At 42.5% G+C, this 19,261-nt stretch overlaps 1 protein-coding gene across 3 annotated transcripts in view; it reads left to right on the top strand.

The window, feature by feature from the left end:
* Nucleotides 1-19,261, top strand: part of LOC139413247 (protein kinase C and casein kinase substrate in neurons 1b) — a 57,703-nt gene that overhangs the window by 19,011 nt on the left and 19,431 nt on the right. For 2 of the 3 annotated variants that reach the window (XM_071160393.1, XM_071160391.1), the window contains exon 2: nucleotides 16,163-16,281. In XM_071160393.1, coding sequence (XP_071016494.1) covers nucleotides 16,222-16,281 — 60 coding nt within the window. In that variant the 5' untranslated portion in view covers nucleotides 16,163-16,221. Of the gene's footprint in view, nucleotides 1-8,988; nucleotides 9,116-16,162; nucleotides 16,282-19,261 lie in introns of those variants that run through there. The other variant, XM_071160392.1, reaches the window with a different exon arrangement.

The raw sequence follows: 19,261 nt of genomic DNA, 5'->3' as shown, positions 1-19,261 counted from the left end.
GACGCACCCGGCCCAAAACTACAATTTCCGTAGACGGCCACATAGAGAAGTCCGATTATTATTTTTTTATCCAATTGTCGCTGAGGCTGATTGTTTTTCGTTCAATCACAGTCGAAGATATTAACATTACATATTCATCCAAAGTCTGCCATGTTTTTGGATGATGTCATGACGTCGTCGCTGCTCACACGGCTCCCTGTGTGCACTGAGGGCTAGTGTGCATGTGATGTTGATCCGTATACACCGGATGCAACCCGGATATAGACGGTCCATGAATCGGCGTATGCAAATGTGAGTAGATAACCTTGAAAACAACGGTCGGACATATTGGACGCAGTCTCCAGTTAATATTACATCTCAGTGATTGAATCTGGTCGTGGCCAGACTGTATCTATGGAGCAAAACAGAATGTAGGCCTGCGAGATCAGGATGGTTGGTTCGAGGCTAAAGCATTCCCATCCCGAGGAGAAGTCTGTCAGGAGCAGCTCTGTTTGCTGTTTTCTTCCCTGTTAGTCAACTGTGCAGTCACCTGGAGTGTGACTCACACTTTTATATATATATATCAAGATGGCAAAATTCAGATATGACGTCATTGTTTTAGCACTATCCACGAGGATTGGGCGATGTCTGGAATGACTCATCATCCCATCGCTGAACATACGTATGTATATGGTACATATACGTATACGTACATCGTATATGGTATACGATTACGCACGGGCGTTCTTTATACGTTACTAATGTTTTCTTGTGTTTTTTTAGGGAAAGTTTTCTTAATGTTCTCAAATCAAATCAAATGTTATTGCTTACATACACATTTTTGGCAGATGTTATTGCGGGTGTAGCGACATGCTTGTGTTCCTAGCTCCAACAGTGCAGTAATATCTAACAATATACAACAATACACACTAATTAAATAATGTAATTAAGAAATATAGAAATATTAGGATGAGCAATGTCGAAGTTCAGAGTATAAATATATATATGGGATGTATAGACAACATGGACAGTATATGGATATAATATGTAGTATATTTGAAGAACAGTATATGTACAGCAATAGTTAAATAGGATAGGTCTTGACTAGAATACATTATATACATATGAAGTGGGTACAACAGTGTGTAAACATTATTAAAGTGACCAGTGTTCCATGACAATGTACATAGGGCAGCAGCCTCTAAGGTGCAGGGTAGAGTAACAGGGTGGTAGCCGACTAGTGACTGAAGTTCAGGACAGGGTACTGGGTGGAGGCCAGCTAGTGGTGACTATTTAACAGTCTGATGACCTTGAGATAGAAGCTGTTTTTCAGTCAGCTTCTTATTAATTCTAGGTAATGCAAAAGATGTTCTGAGCTAATAATGTGAGAAATAACCCACAAAGAAATGAAATACTGCAAAGTTGCTTAGGAGCCATGAACAGGGTGACCATGTCTATATCTTATATTCTAAGAACATGACTTTAAATAGAACCATGAGGAAACCTGCAGAAAACGTTATGCTGAAGAACTGAAATTCCCATAGAAGAACGTTGTTTCTTAACATTCTCTGAACGTTCTGAGAACATGACTTTAACGAGAACCATAAGGAAACCTGTAGAAAACGTTATGCTGAAGTACACTTGCAGAATATATATTTTTAAATATCAGGGCAAAGGATGGACAGACTACAAATGTCCACCAACATTGACATATCCATCATGGCGGCTGCTAGCTAAATATGTTTTTAAAAAACACTGAATTGCAAAGAAAGTAAATCATGCTCATAAAGTTATATGTTGGTAGGTGCTACCGAATGTCACTTTTGGTGAGTTTGGACATTTACAAGGGAATGAGAATGAGAGACATTGTGCAAATGAACAAAATTATGATGCATGCCATTCTGAAGGAAGAACAGAACTGGCTCTGAAGCAGCATGTATACATGCTGTGTCTGTGTGGAGACTGGAGTGGACAAGGCAACATGCCTGCCTGCTCTGTTCGTAGAAGAGGGGGGAGGAGCAGACGATGAGAACAGAGAAGAGGAAAACACAAGGAAATCAAGATAGCGGTGGCAGCTGTACAGATAACTCATCCAATGGGCTTTGACTTCTCAAACATGACAGAAAGCTAACACAATAATGCCCCGTCACCATTGTATTTCAACCTCTTACTTAGTTAAGTAGCAAGTTAAACTTAGGGGTTGAGTTAACACAGAATTCTGCATTTTTCACGCAGGAAAGAAAGATAAAACACATAAGAAATATCTTGTTGCATTTTGTAAACGCAGATCTAAAATGCGTCTTATTGTAATTTCTGCTTCAGTTGCATTCCAATCAGATGAGAGTTCACGATGGGCATTCTATCAACAAACAGCGCTCTGGCTGACATGTAGCTACTTTTCTCCAGTACTTTTCTTGGTGTCGCCAGCCTACTTTCCTCCGGTAAAATACAAGATTCATGTTAAGCACAACATTAGGAAATGTAGCTGTCTATGTTATTTCTATAATAAACATTATAAATAGGATGACCATGCTACGTTTTTGCAAAAAAATACCTTCCTTTTTTAATTTTCTTGTGTGGCTGCCAGCCAAATAGCATTGTACTTCTTTTGTCATCTGATGAAAATGAAGCAATTTTCTGCCGAATGTGTTGCACTAATGTTTTTTCTGTGACGGAAAACTACAGTTGCACGCCCGTGATCACTCTATTGAAGCAAAAACACACGGTTAACTTTCAATCTAAAATGCGACGCCTGTCAACACACAGCTGGACTCACCTACTCCCGCTTTCTTCCATTGAGCTATTTACAAACAAACACTTGACTGGCTCAACTTTTCTGTGAAACTAAGGAAAGCCTCCTAATGTAAAATAATGTGACAGGTGAAATTAAGAATGTGATCTGCTTTTATTGCAGAAGTTGACTGAAATGTCGATTTCATATTCAAACAACTTTCTGAGATAGAAATCCGTCCTATAGATTCATTCGATGGTTGATCGTGAAAGAGTAGGCTATAGCTAGGCCAAGAAGTCACATTCAAATGGAATGGGGATTGGGGAGGAAAAAAGGAAATTAAGATTTTAAAACAATAAGACAATGGAGTGTCCTCAGCAAAAGGCCCACGATCAACCGACATTGGAGAGGGAAAAAAACACATTAGGCCTTATCTGACATTTTGTGCTACTTTGGTGCTCTCCTCTCTTTCTACAATCTACATTGTTCTCTTGCATTATGTTAATAGTCTAACTACCACATACATTACTGTTCAAAAGTTTGGGGTCACTTAGAAATGTCCTTGTTTTTGAAAGAAAAGCATTTTTTTGTTGATTTAAAATAACATAAAATTTATCAGAAATAGTGTAGACATTGTTAGTGATGTAAATGACTGTTGTAGCTGGAAATGGTGTATTTTTAATGGAATATCTACATAGGCGTACAGAGGCCCATTATCAGCAACCATCACTCCTGTGTTCCAATGGCACGTTGTGTTAGCTAATCCAAGTTTATAATTTTAAAAGGCTAATTGATCATTAGTAAACCCTTTTGCAATTATGTTAGCACACTTGAAAACTGGCCTTTATTTATTTATTTATTTATTTATTTAACTTTTTATTTAACCAGGTAGGCAAGTTGAGAACAAGTTCTCATTTACAATTGCGACCTAGCCAAGATAAAGTAAAGCAGTTCGCCACATACAACAACACAGAGTTACACATGGAGTAAAACAAACATACAGTCTATAATACAGTAGAAAAATAAGTCTATATACAATGTGAGAAAATGAGGTGAGATAAGGGAGGTAAAGGCAAAAAAAAGGCCAGGGAAGTAAATACAATATAGCAAGTAAAACGCTGAAATGGTAGATTTGCAGTGGAAGAATGTACAAGGTGGAGAGAAATAATGGGGTGCAAAGGAGCAAAATAAATACAGTAGGGGGAGAGGTAGTTGTTTGGGCTAAATTATAAATGGGCTATGTACAGGTGCAGTAATCTGTGAGCTACTCTGACAGCTGGTGCTTAAAGCTAGTGAGGGAGATAAGTGTTTCCAGTTGCAGAGATCTTTGTAGTTCGTTCCAGTCATTGGCAGCAGAGAACTGGAAGGAGAGGCGGCCAAAGGAACAATTGGTTTTGGGGGTGACCAGAGAGATATACCTGCTGGAGCGCGTGCTACAGGTGGGTGCTGAAATGGTGACCAGCAAGCTGAGATAAGGGGAGACTTTACCTAGCAGGGTATTGTAGATGACCTGGAGCCAGTGGGTTTGGCGACGAGTATGAAGCGAGGGCCAGCCAACGAGAGCGTACAGGTTGCAGTGGTGAGTAGTATATGGGGCTTTGGTGACAAAAAGGATGGCACTTTGATGGACTGCATCCAATTTATTGAGTAGGGTATTGGAGGCTATTTTGTAAATGACATCGCCGAAGTCGAGGATCGGTAGGATGGTCAGTTTTTACAAGGTTATGTTTAGCAGCATGAGTGAAGGATACTTTGTTGCGAAATAGGAAGCCAATTCTAGATTTAACTTTGGATTGGAGATGTTTGATGTGAGTCTGGAAGGAGAGTTTACAGTCTAAGCAGACACCTAGGTATTTGTAGTTGTCCACATATTCTAAGTCAGAACCGTCCAGAGTAGTGATGTTGGACTGGCGGACAGGTGCAGGCAGCGATCGGTTGAAGAGCATGCATTTAGTTTTACTTGTATTTAAGAGCAATTGGAGGCCACGGAAGGAGAGTTGTATGGCATTGAAACTCGTCTGGAGGGTTGTTAACACAGTGTCCAAAGAAGGGCCAGAAGTATACAGAATGGTGTCGTCTGCGTAGAGGTGGATCAGAGACTCACCAGCAGCAAGAGCGACATCATTGATGTATACAGAGAAGAGAGTCGGTCCAAGAATTGAACAACAGGCCCGGACAACAGGCCCTCCGATTTGACACACTGAACTCTATCAGAGAAGTAGTTGGTGAACCAGGCGAGGCCATCATTTGAGAAACAAGGCTATCGAGTCTGCTGATGAGGATGTGGTGATTGACAGAGTCGAAAGGCTTGGCCAGGTCAATGAATACGGCTGCACAGTATTGTTTCTTATCGATGGCGGTTAAGATATCGTTTAGCACCTTGAGCGTGGCTGAGGTGCACCCATGACCAGCTCTGAAACCAGATTGCGTAGCGGAGAAGGTATGGTGGGATTCGAAATGGTCGGTAATCTGTTTGTTGACTTGGCTTTCGAAGACCTTAGAAAGGCAGGGTAGGATAGATATAGGTCTGTAGCAGTTTGGGTCAAGAGTGTTCCCCCCTTTGAAGAGGGGGATGACCGCAGCTGCTTTCCAATCTTTGCCTTTTTTAGACTAGTTGAGTATCTGGAGCATCAGCATTGGTGGGTTCGATTACAGGCTCAAAATGGCCAGAAACAAAGACCTTTCTTCTGAAACTCGTTAATTCATTCTTGTTCTGAGAAATGAAGGCTTTTCCATGCGAGAAATTGCCAAAAAACTGAAGATCTCGTACAACGCTGTGTACTACTCCCTTCACAGAAAAGCGCAAACAGTCTCTAACCAGAATAGAAAGAGGAGTGGGAGGCCCCGGTGCACAACTGAGCAAGAGGACAAGTACATTAGAGTGTCAAGTTTGAGACACAGACGCCTCACAAGTCCTCAACTGGAAGCTTCATTAAATAGTACCCACAAAACACCTGTCTCAACCTGCAAAACACCAGACTTTGGGATGCTGGCCTTCAAGGCAGAGTTCCTCTGTCCAGTGTCTGTGTTCTTTTGCCCATCTTAATCTTTTATTTTTATTGGCCAGTCTGAGATATGGCTTTTTCTTTGCAACTCTGCCTAGAAGGTCAGCATCCCGGAGTCGCCGGATAATGTATACCCTGCTAATGACCATAGAAAAAAAGAGTAACAGAAGGCGAAATTAGCACAACGAAGAATTTGTGTTAAGTGCATGGGGGCCACCATCTTCATGCACCTCAATTGGACATTGATGGTGTGGCCAGAGAGAGCTAGGCCCATACAGCTCCCTTCAGCTCTGTTCAGCTGGGGAGTGAAGTGGGGTGTGCAGAGCATCAGCATAGTCTCCCAGGGAGGGACGGTCAGGGTATCCTGTCATTGTTGGTAGAGACCCGAGCGTGCCAGGGCATTTTAATGGCCGTGTTTTGTTGTAGGAAGGTGTGGTCCGGTTAGTTAGTGTCTGATCGGTTTCTGAGGGCAGGCTGGACTCTTGATATTAAGTTTCAGAGAGAGAGGGAGGCGGTGTATGTCACAAGGAGTAGTCAGAAGTAAGATGATGATTATACACTGGGTATACAAAACACCTGTGCCTTTCCATGTCATAGACGGACCAGGTGAATCCAGGTGAACGCTATGATCCCTTATTGATATGACTTGTTAAATCCACTTCATTCAGTGTAGATGAAGGGGAGGATTTTTTTTTAAGCCTTGAAACAATTGAGACAGATTGTGTGCATGTGCCATTCAGAGGGTGAATGGGCAACTCGGTGTTAGGAAGGTGTTCCTAATGTTTGGTACACTATATTCTGGGTATTGTCTTCACACGCTGCATCGGGAGTTTTGTTGTCTCCTTGGATGTCTCTCTGCTACAGTATTCAGAGTGGAAGACGTTGCATAGAAAAGTGAGTGGAACAATGGAACTAAAGCTGATAAAGACTAACCCATACACTCAGCTGGCTCATAGTGATGGACTTTACCATTCTATCTGAGTTTATAATCTAGTATCATGAGTAGGGCCATCTGCGAGCAAATCTGCCGGTTTAGAATATCCTCAGAACCCCAGAAATGATTTGAATAGATAGCATCCCTCCTGACTGAGTCTGGCAGTGTGTGTAGCCTATGGGTAATGATTCAGTCTGGCAGTGTGTGTAGCCTATGGGTAATGATTCAGTCTGGCAGTGTGTGTAGCCTATGGGTAATGATTCAGTCTGGCAGTGTGTGTAGCCTATGGGTAATGATTCAGTCTGTCAGTGTGTGTGTACTGTATGGTAAATTATATTGGATGAGTTGGAAATGAAGGGCCCTGGCTGAGGCCTCCAGGTACATAGGGTTGGTCATCGCTCCTATCTGTTTACACAGTATGGCTGAATAATTGATGATATCTTCTGTCTCTATATAATGAGCAGGAATTTGATGAGAGCAGCAGGACGCAGCGTCTCCTGCAAGGCCGGCTCCAGGTATAAGCGACACAAGTGGTCGCTTAGGACCCCAACTTATTATGGAGAGTTAGAATAGTAGAATATACAAGGTGCAAGTTAGACATCTGGTTGGGCATCAGCAATTTTTCTCTTGTTATGGCAGTCACTAACAGTCACTCAATTAGCCATGTCAGCTCACAATTTTTTGTTTGATAAATTAGTCTAGCCAGTTATCTAAACTAGGAGTCATCATGGCCGAATACCAACCGGTCACAAAGGGCACGTGACAAGGGGCCCTGACCTCCAGGGGGCCCCCATTGATTTTAGTCACTCACTCAGATATCATTAACATGGCCTAAGTCATGGCAAAATACGTAGAATTTCAGAAAGTTAGCTTCAAAACTAAAAAAAATTGTCTCTCCACCCCTTGACAAAATGTGTAGAATAGCACAAAATGTGCTGTAAAACTGGAGAAAAAAAGACCTTTGCCCAATGGCAAAATTTGTAGAATTGCATGACATTTGTTATAAAATTGCAACGTGTGTGTGTGTGTGTGCATGCCTTTTCTTTGGCTGAGGGCAATTGAGCCCACAAGACCTACACTTGCACTCCCATTGGGTGCATTAGGTAGGCCTATTTGAAATAGCTTCCTTGCCTCCTCTGTCAGACTGAAAACATCTTGTGGTTGTCAGTGTAATAATATTCCATGTGTCAGACTTCCGCTTCGCTGAACACTGTTTTAGAAGCTGTCAGCAACCTTTCACACATATGCTTTGGTCTTTGAGTACTGTATCCTGTTACAGATTTGGACGAAGTCATCAGGTACTGACAAAGCTATTTTTTTAGGTTTTTTTTTGTCTTTTGATGTTGTTTACAAAGTGACATAAGTGAATGACGGCATGTGTCTCTCTCTTCTTACCCTGAGGAGAAACGTTTTATATTATGATGCCTTTTGGTTTTTCCATTACCTTGGAATGTATTACTGTTAATGTTATGTTATAAGTTGTTATAACGCTATCTGAACTGGCTAATGCAGTCGCCATATGAACTAGCCCAATGTGTCAGGAATGGACGAAAGCCTTTTCTACAGATGACAGTTTACAGCCATTCAGAGTAGCTCTTCAGGAGGTGGAATACAACGCACTAACCACTGGCCTGAAGAATATGAGTCGTGTTGATCCTGCTTTTTGTTTGGAAAAAAAGCTTTTTGAACAGAATAAGATTACATTTGGACTTTAAATGACCCAATATACCTTTTATTGATATCAATTTGCAGTTATCAGTATTGGGAAGTGTTGTTTCCTGAATATTTCCTCTACCTGACTTTCCAGTGCAGTGGTTTTATAGTGCCCTCACTCCTTCATCTATTTGTATGTCTGCTTCTCTGTTCACTCCTCACTGTGTCTCACTCTCTCCCCTAACCATGATGTCACCCTACATCTCCACTATGCATCTGAGTCTCTCTTCTTCGCACTATATTTCTTTACCTCCATTTTCCCTGTCTCTCCCACCTCTTTAACCCTAACTGTCTCTGGTCCTACCAATCACTGCAACCCTGTGCCCTCATGATGCCATGGTTAGTATATCCCGGCCATAAACACCCCCCCCCCCCCTCTCTTCTCCTCATCCCTCCTTCTGCCTCCCTCTCCCACTCTCTGTCTCTTTACCCTCCCTCTCTGTCTGAACCATTCAAGCACAACACCAGAGGATTATCCCCCAATTATTGAGAAACACTCACACTCACACGCTCTCACTCACTCTCTCTCTCTCACATACACACACACACACACGCGCACGCACGCACGCAAACACACACACATCGGTTGCCTGTTTGTGGTGTGATAATGCTTGCTCAGCTCTCTGAGAAAATGGGTCTCTGAGCTGAACAAAAACAAAGGGGCGAGAGGAGAGAGAGGAGAGGAGCCCACGTGCCTCAGAGCTGTATCTGTAGCTAGCCGTCACGTCTCGCCTTGCTGATGGGGGAATGGGGGTAAGGCTTTTGTTGGTATGACGGAGTAGAGGGAGGGAGGGAGGGAGGCTGCCTGCATTCTCCATAATTTTGGGTGCATTCATTTGTCTTGGCTACAGCCTAGAGTGGTTTCTCACTCTGGTTAATGCAGTCGGTTGATGGGCTGGTGTGTTTGAGGTTGAAATGTCTGTGTGTATATTTGTGTATATTTGCTTGTGTGTGTGGAGATGGAGAGATGGAGGTGCATGGTGTGCTTAGTTTACGAGTATTAGTGAAATGGGTTGTGATCTTCTTCGTGGTGTTGCAGGGGGATGTAGAGGAGGAGACGAGAACTTCATGTTCCTTTCGATGGTGAATTTGATGAATCAGAATGAATGGGTTTTTACTGCTTTTCCTTTTGTGCGTAACAGTATAGGTGGACTACGTGTTATTTTGTGCAAAAGACTAGTAGGCCCTAATGTATTTCAATTTTAGTTGATTTCAAATATTGATTTCTGTACATATTACAATGGTTTATGACAGACATAATTTAGAAATGTGCTGTCTGTTGAAAAACTCTCTCTCCTTAATCTTATTAAGTGCGTTCAGGTGTGTTGGCCGTGCACACTAATTGGCCACACTGGATGTGTGTGTGTCCTACCATCTAGCCTTGTTCCTAGAGAAGGCTGTCCTACATTAGAACAAAATCCTCCTCTTGTGGTTTGATGGATTAAACAACTGTAGTGCACATCCAGCTCGCATACTTTCCCATGCAGTCAAAGCCCCGTTTTCAACCAAAGCCGTTCTGCTCATGTTTTGTCTTAGGAGAAACAGAATTTTGGAGTATTTATCACTCTCTTTCTCTTGCTCAATTTCCCTCTTTCCTTCTCCCATTACCAAAAAATTATTCCACCCATTGGTTTAGGACTGCTGGGTGACCCAAATACAATGTAGTGCCTCCTCCTCCTCCTGACCACCACACTAAAGTGGAGCCCTCTTATTGTTTTCAACATGTCTCTCTCTCACAGCGTTGCTGGGCCTCAGTCCTCAGGAATGGAATAGTTTCTACATATATATACAGGGCTGAAGATGTGTTATTGCCCACTGCAGGGCAATAGAGAGACAATGCTGTGGCTGCTTTATTGTATGCCTGACTGTCTCTCATGGACACTCCCCTAGCCAGGATTGGTGTTAGTGCTGTGAGGCTCTTGGATAGGAGGGACCTGCCAGAGAAAGAGAATGGTCTAACCCAATGTATCAGAAATCAACAAAGATCCATTGACAGAAAGGAAGGCTTGTGAGGTCTGATGGAGGTATGTATCACGGCTAAGACCCATGATGCAGACACAGGAGGTGGATAGTACGAGTCTCAGAGTTTATTACAGTACAAGGGGCAGGCAAAAGGTAGGTCAAGGCAGGCAAGGAATACAAATCCAAATCCGAGTCAGGCAGGTACAGGATGGCAGGCAGGATCAGGACAGGCAGGATCAGGGTCAGGACAGGCAGAAAGGTCAGAACTGGGAAGACTAGGAAAACCGAAAATTCGAGCACAGGTAACGCGGAAACACGCTGGTAGGACTTGACGGGACAAGACACACTGGAAACAGACAAACAGAAAACGCAGGTATAAATACACATGAGGTAATGGGAGACACCTGGTGGAGGTTGGAGACAATCACAAGACAGGTGAAACAGATCAGGGTGTGACAGCATGAAACTATTAAGTGTTGGAAGCCATACAGAGCTACAGATCTTTGTTCCAATCCACAGTGACTCACCATCTTGTCTCCAACCCCACTCTCAACTCACTCTCAGTGTGCTCCCTTCTCCCTTGAGCGTGGGCTTGTTTCCCATCTAATGTGATGCTGTATGGCAGGCAGCTCTGTGTTCCACCGAACAGAAGTAGGCCTGGCATAGAGGTCCTGGATGGCAGAAATCTTGGCCCCAGTCATGTACTGGGCCGTACGCACTACCCTCTGTAGTGCCTTGCGGTCGGTGGCCGAGCAGTTGCCATACCAGGCGGTGATGCTCTCAATATTGTAGATGTAGAACCTTTTGAGGATCTGAGGACCCATTCAGTCTCCTGAGGGGGAATAGGTTTTGCTGTGCTCTTTTCACGACTGTCTTGGTGTGCTTGGACCATGTTAGTTTGTTGGTGATGTGGACACCAAGGAACTTGAAGCTGTCGACCTGCTCCACTGTAGCCCCGTCGACGAGAATGGGGGCGTGCTCGGTCCTCTTTTTCCTGTAGTCCACAATCCTCTCCTTTATTTTGATCACATTGTGGGAGAGGTTGTTGTCCTGGCACCACACGGCCAGGTCTCTGACCTCCTCCCTATAGGCTGTCTGGTCATTGTCGGTGATCAGGCCTACCACTGTTGTGTCATCGGCAAACTTAATGATGGTGTTGGAGTCGTGCTTGGCCGTGAAGTCATGAGTGAACATGGAGTACAGGAGAGGACTGAGCACGCACCCCTGAGGGGCCCCTGTGTTGAGGATCAGCGTGGCGAATGTGTTGTTACCTACCCTTACCACCTCGGGGCAGCCCGTCAGGAAGTCCAGGATCCAGTTGCGGAGTGAGGTGTTTAGTCCCAGGGTCCTTAGTAACCTCAAAGCTCATCAATAAGCTATGGTGAGTGGTAGTCAATGAATAGCATTCTCACATAGGTGTTCCTTTTGTCCAGGTGGGAAAGGGCAGTGTGGAGTGCAATAGAGATTGCATCGTCTGTGGATCAGTTGGGGTGGTATGCAAATTGGAGTGGGTCTAGGGTTTCTGGGATAATGGTGTTGATGTGAGCCATGACCAGCCTTTCAAAGCACTTCATGGCTACAGACGTGAGTGCTACGGGTCGGTAGTCATTTAGGAAGGTTATCTTAGTGTTGTTGGGCACAGGCATTATGGTGGTCTGCTTAAAACAGGTTGGTATTACAGACTCGGACAGGGAGAGGATGAAAATGTCAGTGAAGACACTTGCCAGTTGGGCAGCGCATGCTCACAGTACACGTTCTGGTAATCCGTCTGGCCCAGCGGCCTTGTGAATGTTGATCTGTTTAAAGGTCTTACTCACATTTGCTGCAGAGAGCTTGATCACACAGTCTTCTGGAATAGTTGGTGCTCTCATACATGTTTCAGTGTTATTTGCCTCGAAGCGAGCATAGAAGTAGTTTAGCTCGTCTGGTAGGCTCGTGTCACTGTCAGCTCTCTGCTGTGCTTCCCTTTATAGTCTGTAATGGTTTGCAAGCCCTGCCACATCCGACGAGCTTCAGAGCCAGTGTAGTACAATTCGATCTTAGTCCGTATTGACGCTTGCCTGTTTGATGGTTCGTCGGAGGGCATAGCAGGATTTCTTATAAGCTTCCGGGTTAGAGTCCCACTCCTTGAAAGCAGCTGCTCTAGCCTTTAGCTCAGTGCAGATATTCCTTGTAATCCATGGCTTCTGGTTTAGGTATGTACAGGTCACTGTGGGGATGATGTTATCGATGCACTTATTGATGAAGCCAATGACTGATGTGATGTGCTCCTCAATGACTTCGGAGGAATCCCGAAACATATTCCAGTCTGTGCTAGCAAAACAGTCCTTTTAGCTTAGCATCTGTTTCATCTGACCACTTTTTAATTGATCGAGTCACTGGTGCTTCCTGCTTTAATTTTTGCTTGTATGCAGGAATCAGGAGGATATAATTATGGTCAGATTTGTATGCATCTCTGTGTGTGGAGTATAGGTGGTCCAGAGTTCTTTTTCCTCTGGTTGCATATTTAACATGCTGATAGAAATTTGGTAAAACAGATTTAAGTTTCCCTGCGTTAAAGTCCTCAGCTACTACGACCACTGCCTCTGGGTGAGCGTTTTCTTGTTTGCTTATGGCGGAATACAGCTCATTCAAAGCTGTCTCAGTACCAGCCTCTTACTGTGGTGGTATGTAAACAGCTACTAAAAATACAGATGAAAACTCTCTAGGTAGATAGTGTGGTCTTTAGCTTATCATGAGATACTCTACCTCAGGCGAGCAATAGTGTGAGATTTCCTTAGATACAGTGCCTTGCGAAAGTATTCGGCCCCCTTGAACTTTGCGACCTTTTGCCACATTTCAGGCTTCAAACATAAAGATATAAAACTGTATTTTTTTGTGAAGAATCAACAACAAGTGGGACACAATCATGAAGTGGAACGACATTTATTGGATATTTCAAACTTTTTTAACAAATCAAAAACTGAAAAATTGGGCGTGCAAAATTATTCAGCCCCTTTACTTTCAGTGCAGCAAACTCTCTCCAGAAGTTCAGTGAGGATCTCTGAATGATCCAATGTTGACCTAAATGACTAATGAGGATAAATACAATCCACCTGTGTGTAATCAAGTCTCCGTATAAATGCACCTGCACTGTGATAGTCTCAGAGGTCCGTTAAAAGCGCAGAGAGCATCATGAAGAACAAGGAACACACCAGGCAGGTCCGAGATACTGTTGTGAAGAAGTTTAAAGACGTATTTGGATACAAAAATATTTCCCAAGCTTTAAACATCCCAAGGAGCACTGTGCAAGCAATAATATTGAAATGGAAGGAGTATCAGACCACTGCAAATCTACCAAGACCTGGCCGTCCCTCTAAACTTTCAGCTCATACAAGGAGAAGACTGATCAGAGATGCAGCCAAGAGGCCCATGATCACTCTGGATGAACTGCAGAGATCTACAGCTGAGGTGGGAGACTCTGTCCATAGGACAACAATCAGTCGTATATTGCACAAATCTGGCCTTTATGGAAGAGTGGCAAGAAGAAAGCCATTTCTTAAAGATATCCATAAAAAGTGTTGTTTAAAGTTTGCCACAAGCCACCTGGGAGACACACCAAACATGTGGAAGAAGGTGCTCTGGTCAGATGAAACCAAAATTGAACTTTTTGGCAACAATGCAAAACGTTATGTTTGGCGTAAAAGCAACACAGCTGAACACACCATCCCCACTGTCAAACATGGTGGTGGCAGCATCATGGTTTGGGCCTGCTTTTCTTCGGCAGGGACAGGGAAGATGGTTAAAATTGATGGGAAGATGGATGGAGCCAAATACAGGACCATTCTGGAAGAAAACCTGATGGAGTCTGCAAAAGACCTGAGACTGGGACGGAGATTTGTCTTTGAAAGTTTGAAAGACAATGATCCAAAACATAAAGCAAAATCTACAATGGAATGGTTCAAAAATAAACATATCCAGGTGTTAGAATGGCCAAGTCAAAGTCCAGACCTGAATCCAATCGAGAATCTGTGGAAAGAACTGAAAACTGCTGTTCACAAATGCTCTCCATCCAACCTCACGGAGATCGAGCTGTTTTGCAAGGAGGAATGTGAAAACATTTCAGTCTCGATGTGCAAAACTGATAGAGACATACCCCAAGCGACTTACAGCTGTAATCGCAGCAAAAGGTGGCGCTACAAGGTATTAACTTAAGGGGGCTGAATAATTTTGCACGCCCAATTTTTCAGTTTTTGATTTGTTAAAAAAGTTTGAAATATCCAATAAATGTCGTTCCACTTCATGATTGTGTCCCACTTGTTGTTGATTCTTCACAAAAAAAATACAGTTTTATATCTTTATGTTTGAAGCCTGGAATGTGGCAAAAGGTCGCAAAGTTCAAGGGGGCCGAATACTTTCGCAAGGCACTGTATCATGCACCAGCTGTTATTTACAAAAATACATAGTCTTCCGCCCCTTGTCTTACCAGACGCCGCTGACCTCTCCTGCCGGTAAGCTTATAACCAGCTAACTGTATGTTGATTGTGTCGTCGTTCCTCCACGACTCTGTGAAGCATATGATATTACAGTTTTGAATGTCCCGTTGGTAGTTTAATCTTCCGCGTAGGTCATCTATTTTATTCTCCGAACATTGCAAGTTTGATAGCAGAATGGAAAGAAGTGGGGGTTTATTCGATCGCCTACAAATTCTCAGAAGGGAGAATGCCTCTTCTTCTCGCAAATTCCGGGGTTCTGGGCCCATTCCCGAGAAAGCAGTATATCGTTCGTGTCGGTCTCGTCAGACTCAGTAAAGGAAAAAAACGATTCTGCCAATCCGTAGTGAGTAATCACAGTCCTTATGTCCAAAAGTTATTTTCAGTCATAAGAGACGGAAGCGGCAACATTATGTACAAAATAATTAAAACAAATGACTTACAAACAATGCAAATAAACGAACAAAAAAACACAATCGGTTGGGGGCACGTAAAACGTCTGCCTTCTTCTCCGGCGCCAAGTTTCAAGGAAGTTATTCAAAAACCTCCAAATGACCTTTAAATTATGCTTAAAACCATCACAACACTTAAGGAATGTTATCTGAACCATGTTTAATACTTTCAAATAACCTATAATTTCCTTTCTCAGAACGTTAATTAAACTTCACAGGAAAACTTTCAAGGAACCTCAGTAAAATGGTCTCAGAACCTCCCTGCAACCTAAACATTTTTGTTCCCAGAACAGGCAACATTTTCACTTCCGTTTTCAGAACATTTAAAAAACGTTCAGTTCCACCTGTCAGGAAACGTATGGCTTCATTCCCTGAACCAATGGGAAACCAAAAACATACATTCCCACAACTTCCAAGGAACCAAATGTGCTAGCTGGGTACAGTTGACTCCTCCATAATGCAAGGGGACACATCAGGGATTCCTTTATTAACAGACAAACAGTGCTTTATTAACAGATAAATCAACTGTGTCTTGGCACAATGTCTGTGTACATTCTCAGGATGAGCAACTTGATCACTTTCTTAATACTACCTCCTGTATTTGAAACTGGTAGCTTGCCTACTGTATATCTGAATTTGAAGGGACTGAGCGAGGACAGTGACTGAATAAAACTGTTGTTTTCTGTTGCTCTTCTGTCATTAGTTCTTTCACATCTTCTACATCTGAATAACATGTCATGATATTGTGAAAGAAGGGGAACATTATATTCACATGGACCACTTAAATAGTTGGTTTTCAATTCCCACACGCAATCTCTGAAATGGCCTCTTTGCATATTTTTTGTAGTTTGGATAAAAGCAACTGATCACCATTGTATTGCTATTATTGACAATCCTCTCTCTCCTCCCCTCAGTGCATGACGACCGTGACTCTGCTGCAGCCTCCCACAACCTCCTCAAGCCCTCTAGGATCATGTCGGGCATCTACGATGAGTCGGCCAGCCAGGAGGATGGCACAGACAGCTTCTGGGAGGTGAGAACAGACCACAACTGTTTGCCTACAGAGATACATTCATATAAAGTCAAACAGGCATCCCTTTAAGTGGAACTGGGATTTGGACCAGTAACCAAGGTGTCCACGCTCTGCATCACCCTCCTATGGCTTTGCGGCAGAGCTGGCAGCGTGACAGGCCGCTGACTAGGACTGCGGTTGTAGAGGGATTTTGTGTGTGTGTGTGTGTGTGTGTGTGTGTGTGTGTGTGTGTGTGTGTGTGTATGATACAGTATCCCACTCTAGGGATTACTGCTGCTGTAGATTACACGTTTGACAGGTGACCGGAACGTCAGTATGACGTCATTATATGAAGTCTTATTCTGGTAGCAAACTAGTTGAAAAAAGGAAGTAGTTTTACTGACCAGAATTACATATTTTTTTGACCCGCCATACAACCAGTTGGTCATAATTGTAATCTGTATCTGACTAGCTGGTCATAAATCATAAATGTGGATATTGAAAAGATTGTTCGTTACATTTATATTTGTTTCCATAGGCACCAATAAAGTTTACATCTAAAACATATTCTTACTGTTAAAATCGATCAAGCAATGGCAAAAACAAATCTACAACATTTATTTTTTTATTTTTTACATCTGCATAAAGTAAAGGACAGATCAACATTTACTGGCGGGGGAGGGGCTGGTCCAACTCAAGGTGTCATAAAAATAAAATGCACCACCCTCCTCAAAGTTAAAAATATTTTCACATGATTGTAACACCCTCCCCCTTCATAGAATTAATCCAAAATAATGTTTACGATCACAAATAACAATAACTGTAGTGACCCTGTGTTTATAAACGTGGATATCGACTTCGCCACTTCAGCATGCTTTTGTGGCACAGTCGATTCTACGTAAGGCTACAGGCCAGAAGGTTGAGGGTTCACCACAGACCACCACAGACAAGCTCACTCTTCCTGCCTGTTTCGTTACACTATGATCAGAGCCGGACAATGATCAGCGAGGGGTGAAATCGGATTGTCAACATTTTGATGCCATCTTTTCCGAATGTCATTAAACGTTTTGGTGTTTTGTGACAGATGTCGCTTTCCATTCATCAATTGGCCGCTGCACAATTTGAATTGATTGGTTGATTTTATTTGTCAGTTAAAACATACATACAGTGGGGCAAAAAAGTATTTAGTCAGCCACCAATTGTGCAAGTTCTCCCACTTAAAAAGATGAGAGAGGCCTGTAATTTTCATCATATGGACACTTCAACTATGACAGACAAAATGAACAAAAAAATCCAGAAAATCACATTGTAGGATTTTTTAATGAATTTATTTGCAAATTATAGTGGAAAATAAGTATTTGGTCAATAACAAAAGTGTATCTCAATACTTTGTTATATACCCTTTGTTGGCAATGACAGAGGTCATACACATACTTTGCATTCTCCTCCACCATGGCGATCAGGGGCATATTTTAGGACTTTCCAGAGGGCCTGCAACACATCAACCTCCTGAGTTGTCTGGCTTTTCATGACACTTTCTCTAAGCATAATTTTTTTTTACAAAAAATAAACGTTTGGCATAATGTGGGTATGCAGGACACAACAGAACAGTAACGCACAGTAAAATATTCTTACGAGAATCTACCAAAAAAATGTAATTGTCTATGTCAAATGTCTTAACAGCTCACATTTACTTACCAACTACAATGGAACACACATGAGTGGTAGCGAAGGCATGTTCGCTCCTCTGTCCCTTCATATTGAAGTGGGTCATTAATTCATTGGTCATCACTCTGAAACATTTTATAAAAGAGAATATCAACATTAGACAGGAGTTGGATAATGACAGTATTTTACTCATCCCTAAATGGTAAAGTTATGCTTGATAAAATAACTTTTTAGAAACACGCCGTCCCATAATCCTGTGGACATTGTCTCAGACAAGAGGTTCCCCCAATTGAGAACAGCTTGGCAGTCTTAAAAAAAAGAAAGGTAAATGCAAAAAATGGAAGTATGCGTAAAGAGACAATCCAATACAATATATTTCAAAAGCTGTGTTTGTCATATCACTCCTGCCACAAACATAGTTAGAAATGGGTGTAATTGGCAAAGCTATTCCTCTTATCTGCATTCTGCACACTTGTTTGCGTATTGCTTTATTAATTTCATATGTATATACTGTATTCTATTATACAGTGTCTTAGTCAAATGCCACTCCGACATCGCTCATCCTAATATTTATATATTTCTTAATTCCATTATTTGACTTTTAGATGTGTGTGTATTGTTGTGTATTGCTAGATATTACTGTACTGTTGGAGCTAGGAACACAAGCATTTCGCTACACCCGCCATAACATTCTTCTTGCGCTTCATCAGCTGAATAGCATGTACCTCTTGGGGAATCCAGTCTCCGTGAGACCTGATGCAAAGGAAGGGGTGGTTCTGCTCACTCCTTTCCATGGGGTGTGGCAGAATAGGTCCCTGCTAACTGAGTGGGTGGCCAAGCACTGCTGTAGAGGCCATGGGAGAATCTCAATTTCATACTCTTTGCGTCCTCTCCCCTCACTTCCTTCTCAAAACCCATTGGATGAGAAGGAAAGAGGAGCGAGGTGTATGCAATTGAGATTCTCCCCTCGCATCAGGTCATTGACATGTTTCAGGAGCTATAAAAACTGAGACTAATCATAATTAACCATTACCTAAGGTCTTCACTAAGTTAGTCAATGTACTTGCTATTCTAAGTCTATGTTGCCCCTCAGCAATCTTGCAGTCAGACAGACAGACGTAGAGAGAGAGACAGCAAAACATAGACTGTTTACATTTCTCAGTCAGCAGACTGGATAACTAATGTTCTCCTTCCCTTTGTTCCCTCCTCCATCCTTCCTTCCAAGCTAGAAGATTCCTGTTTTAAAAAAATAATCAGGAAATGAAATAGGCAGTTGACAGGTGTATTGTTAGAATTAGTGGGGATAGGCAAAATGTATTTGTATTGTCAAATA

This window comes from Oncorhynchus clarkii, chromosome 7 (genome assembly GCF_045791955.1).
Source record: "Oncorhynchus clarkii lewisi isolate Uvic-CL-2024 chromosome 7, UVic_Ocla_1.0, whole genome shotgun sequence".
Classification (NCBI taxonomy): domain Eukaryota; kingdom Metazoa; phylum Chordata; class Actinopteri; order Salmoniformes; family Salmonidae; genus Oncorhynchus; species Oncorhynchus clarkii.
Note: the sequence above shows the minus strand (reverse complement) of the source record. Positions and strands in the feature narration are given on the sequence as shown.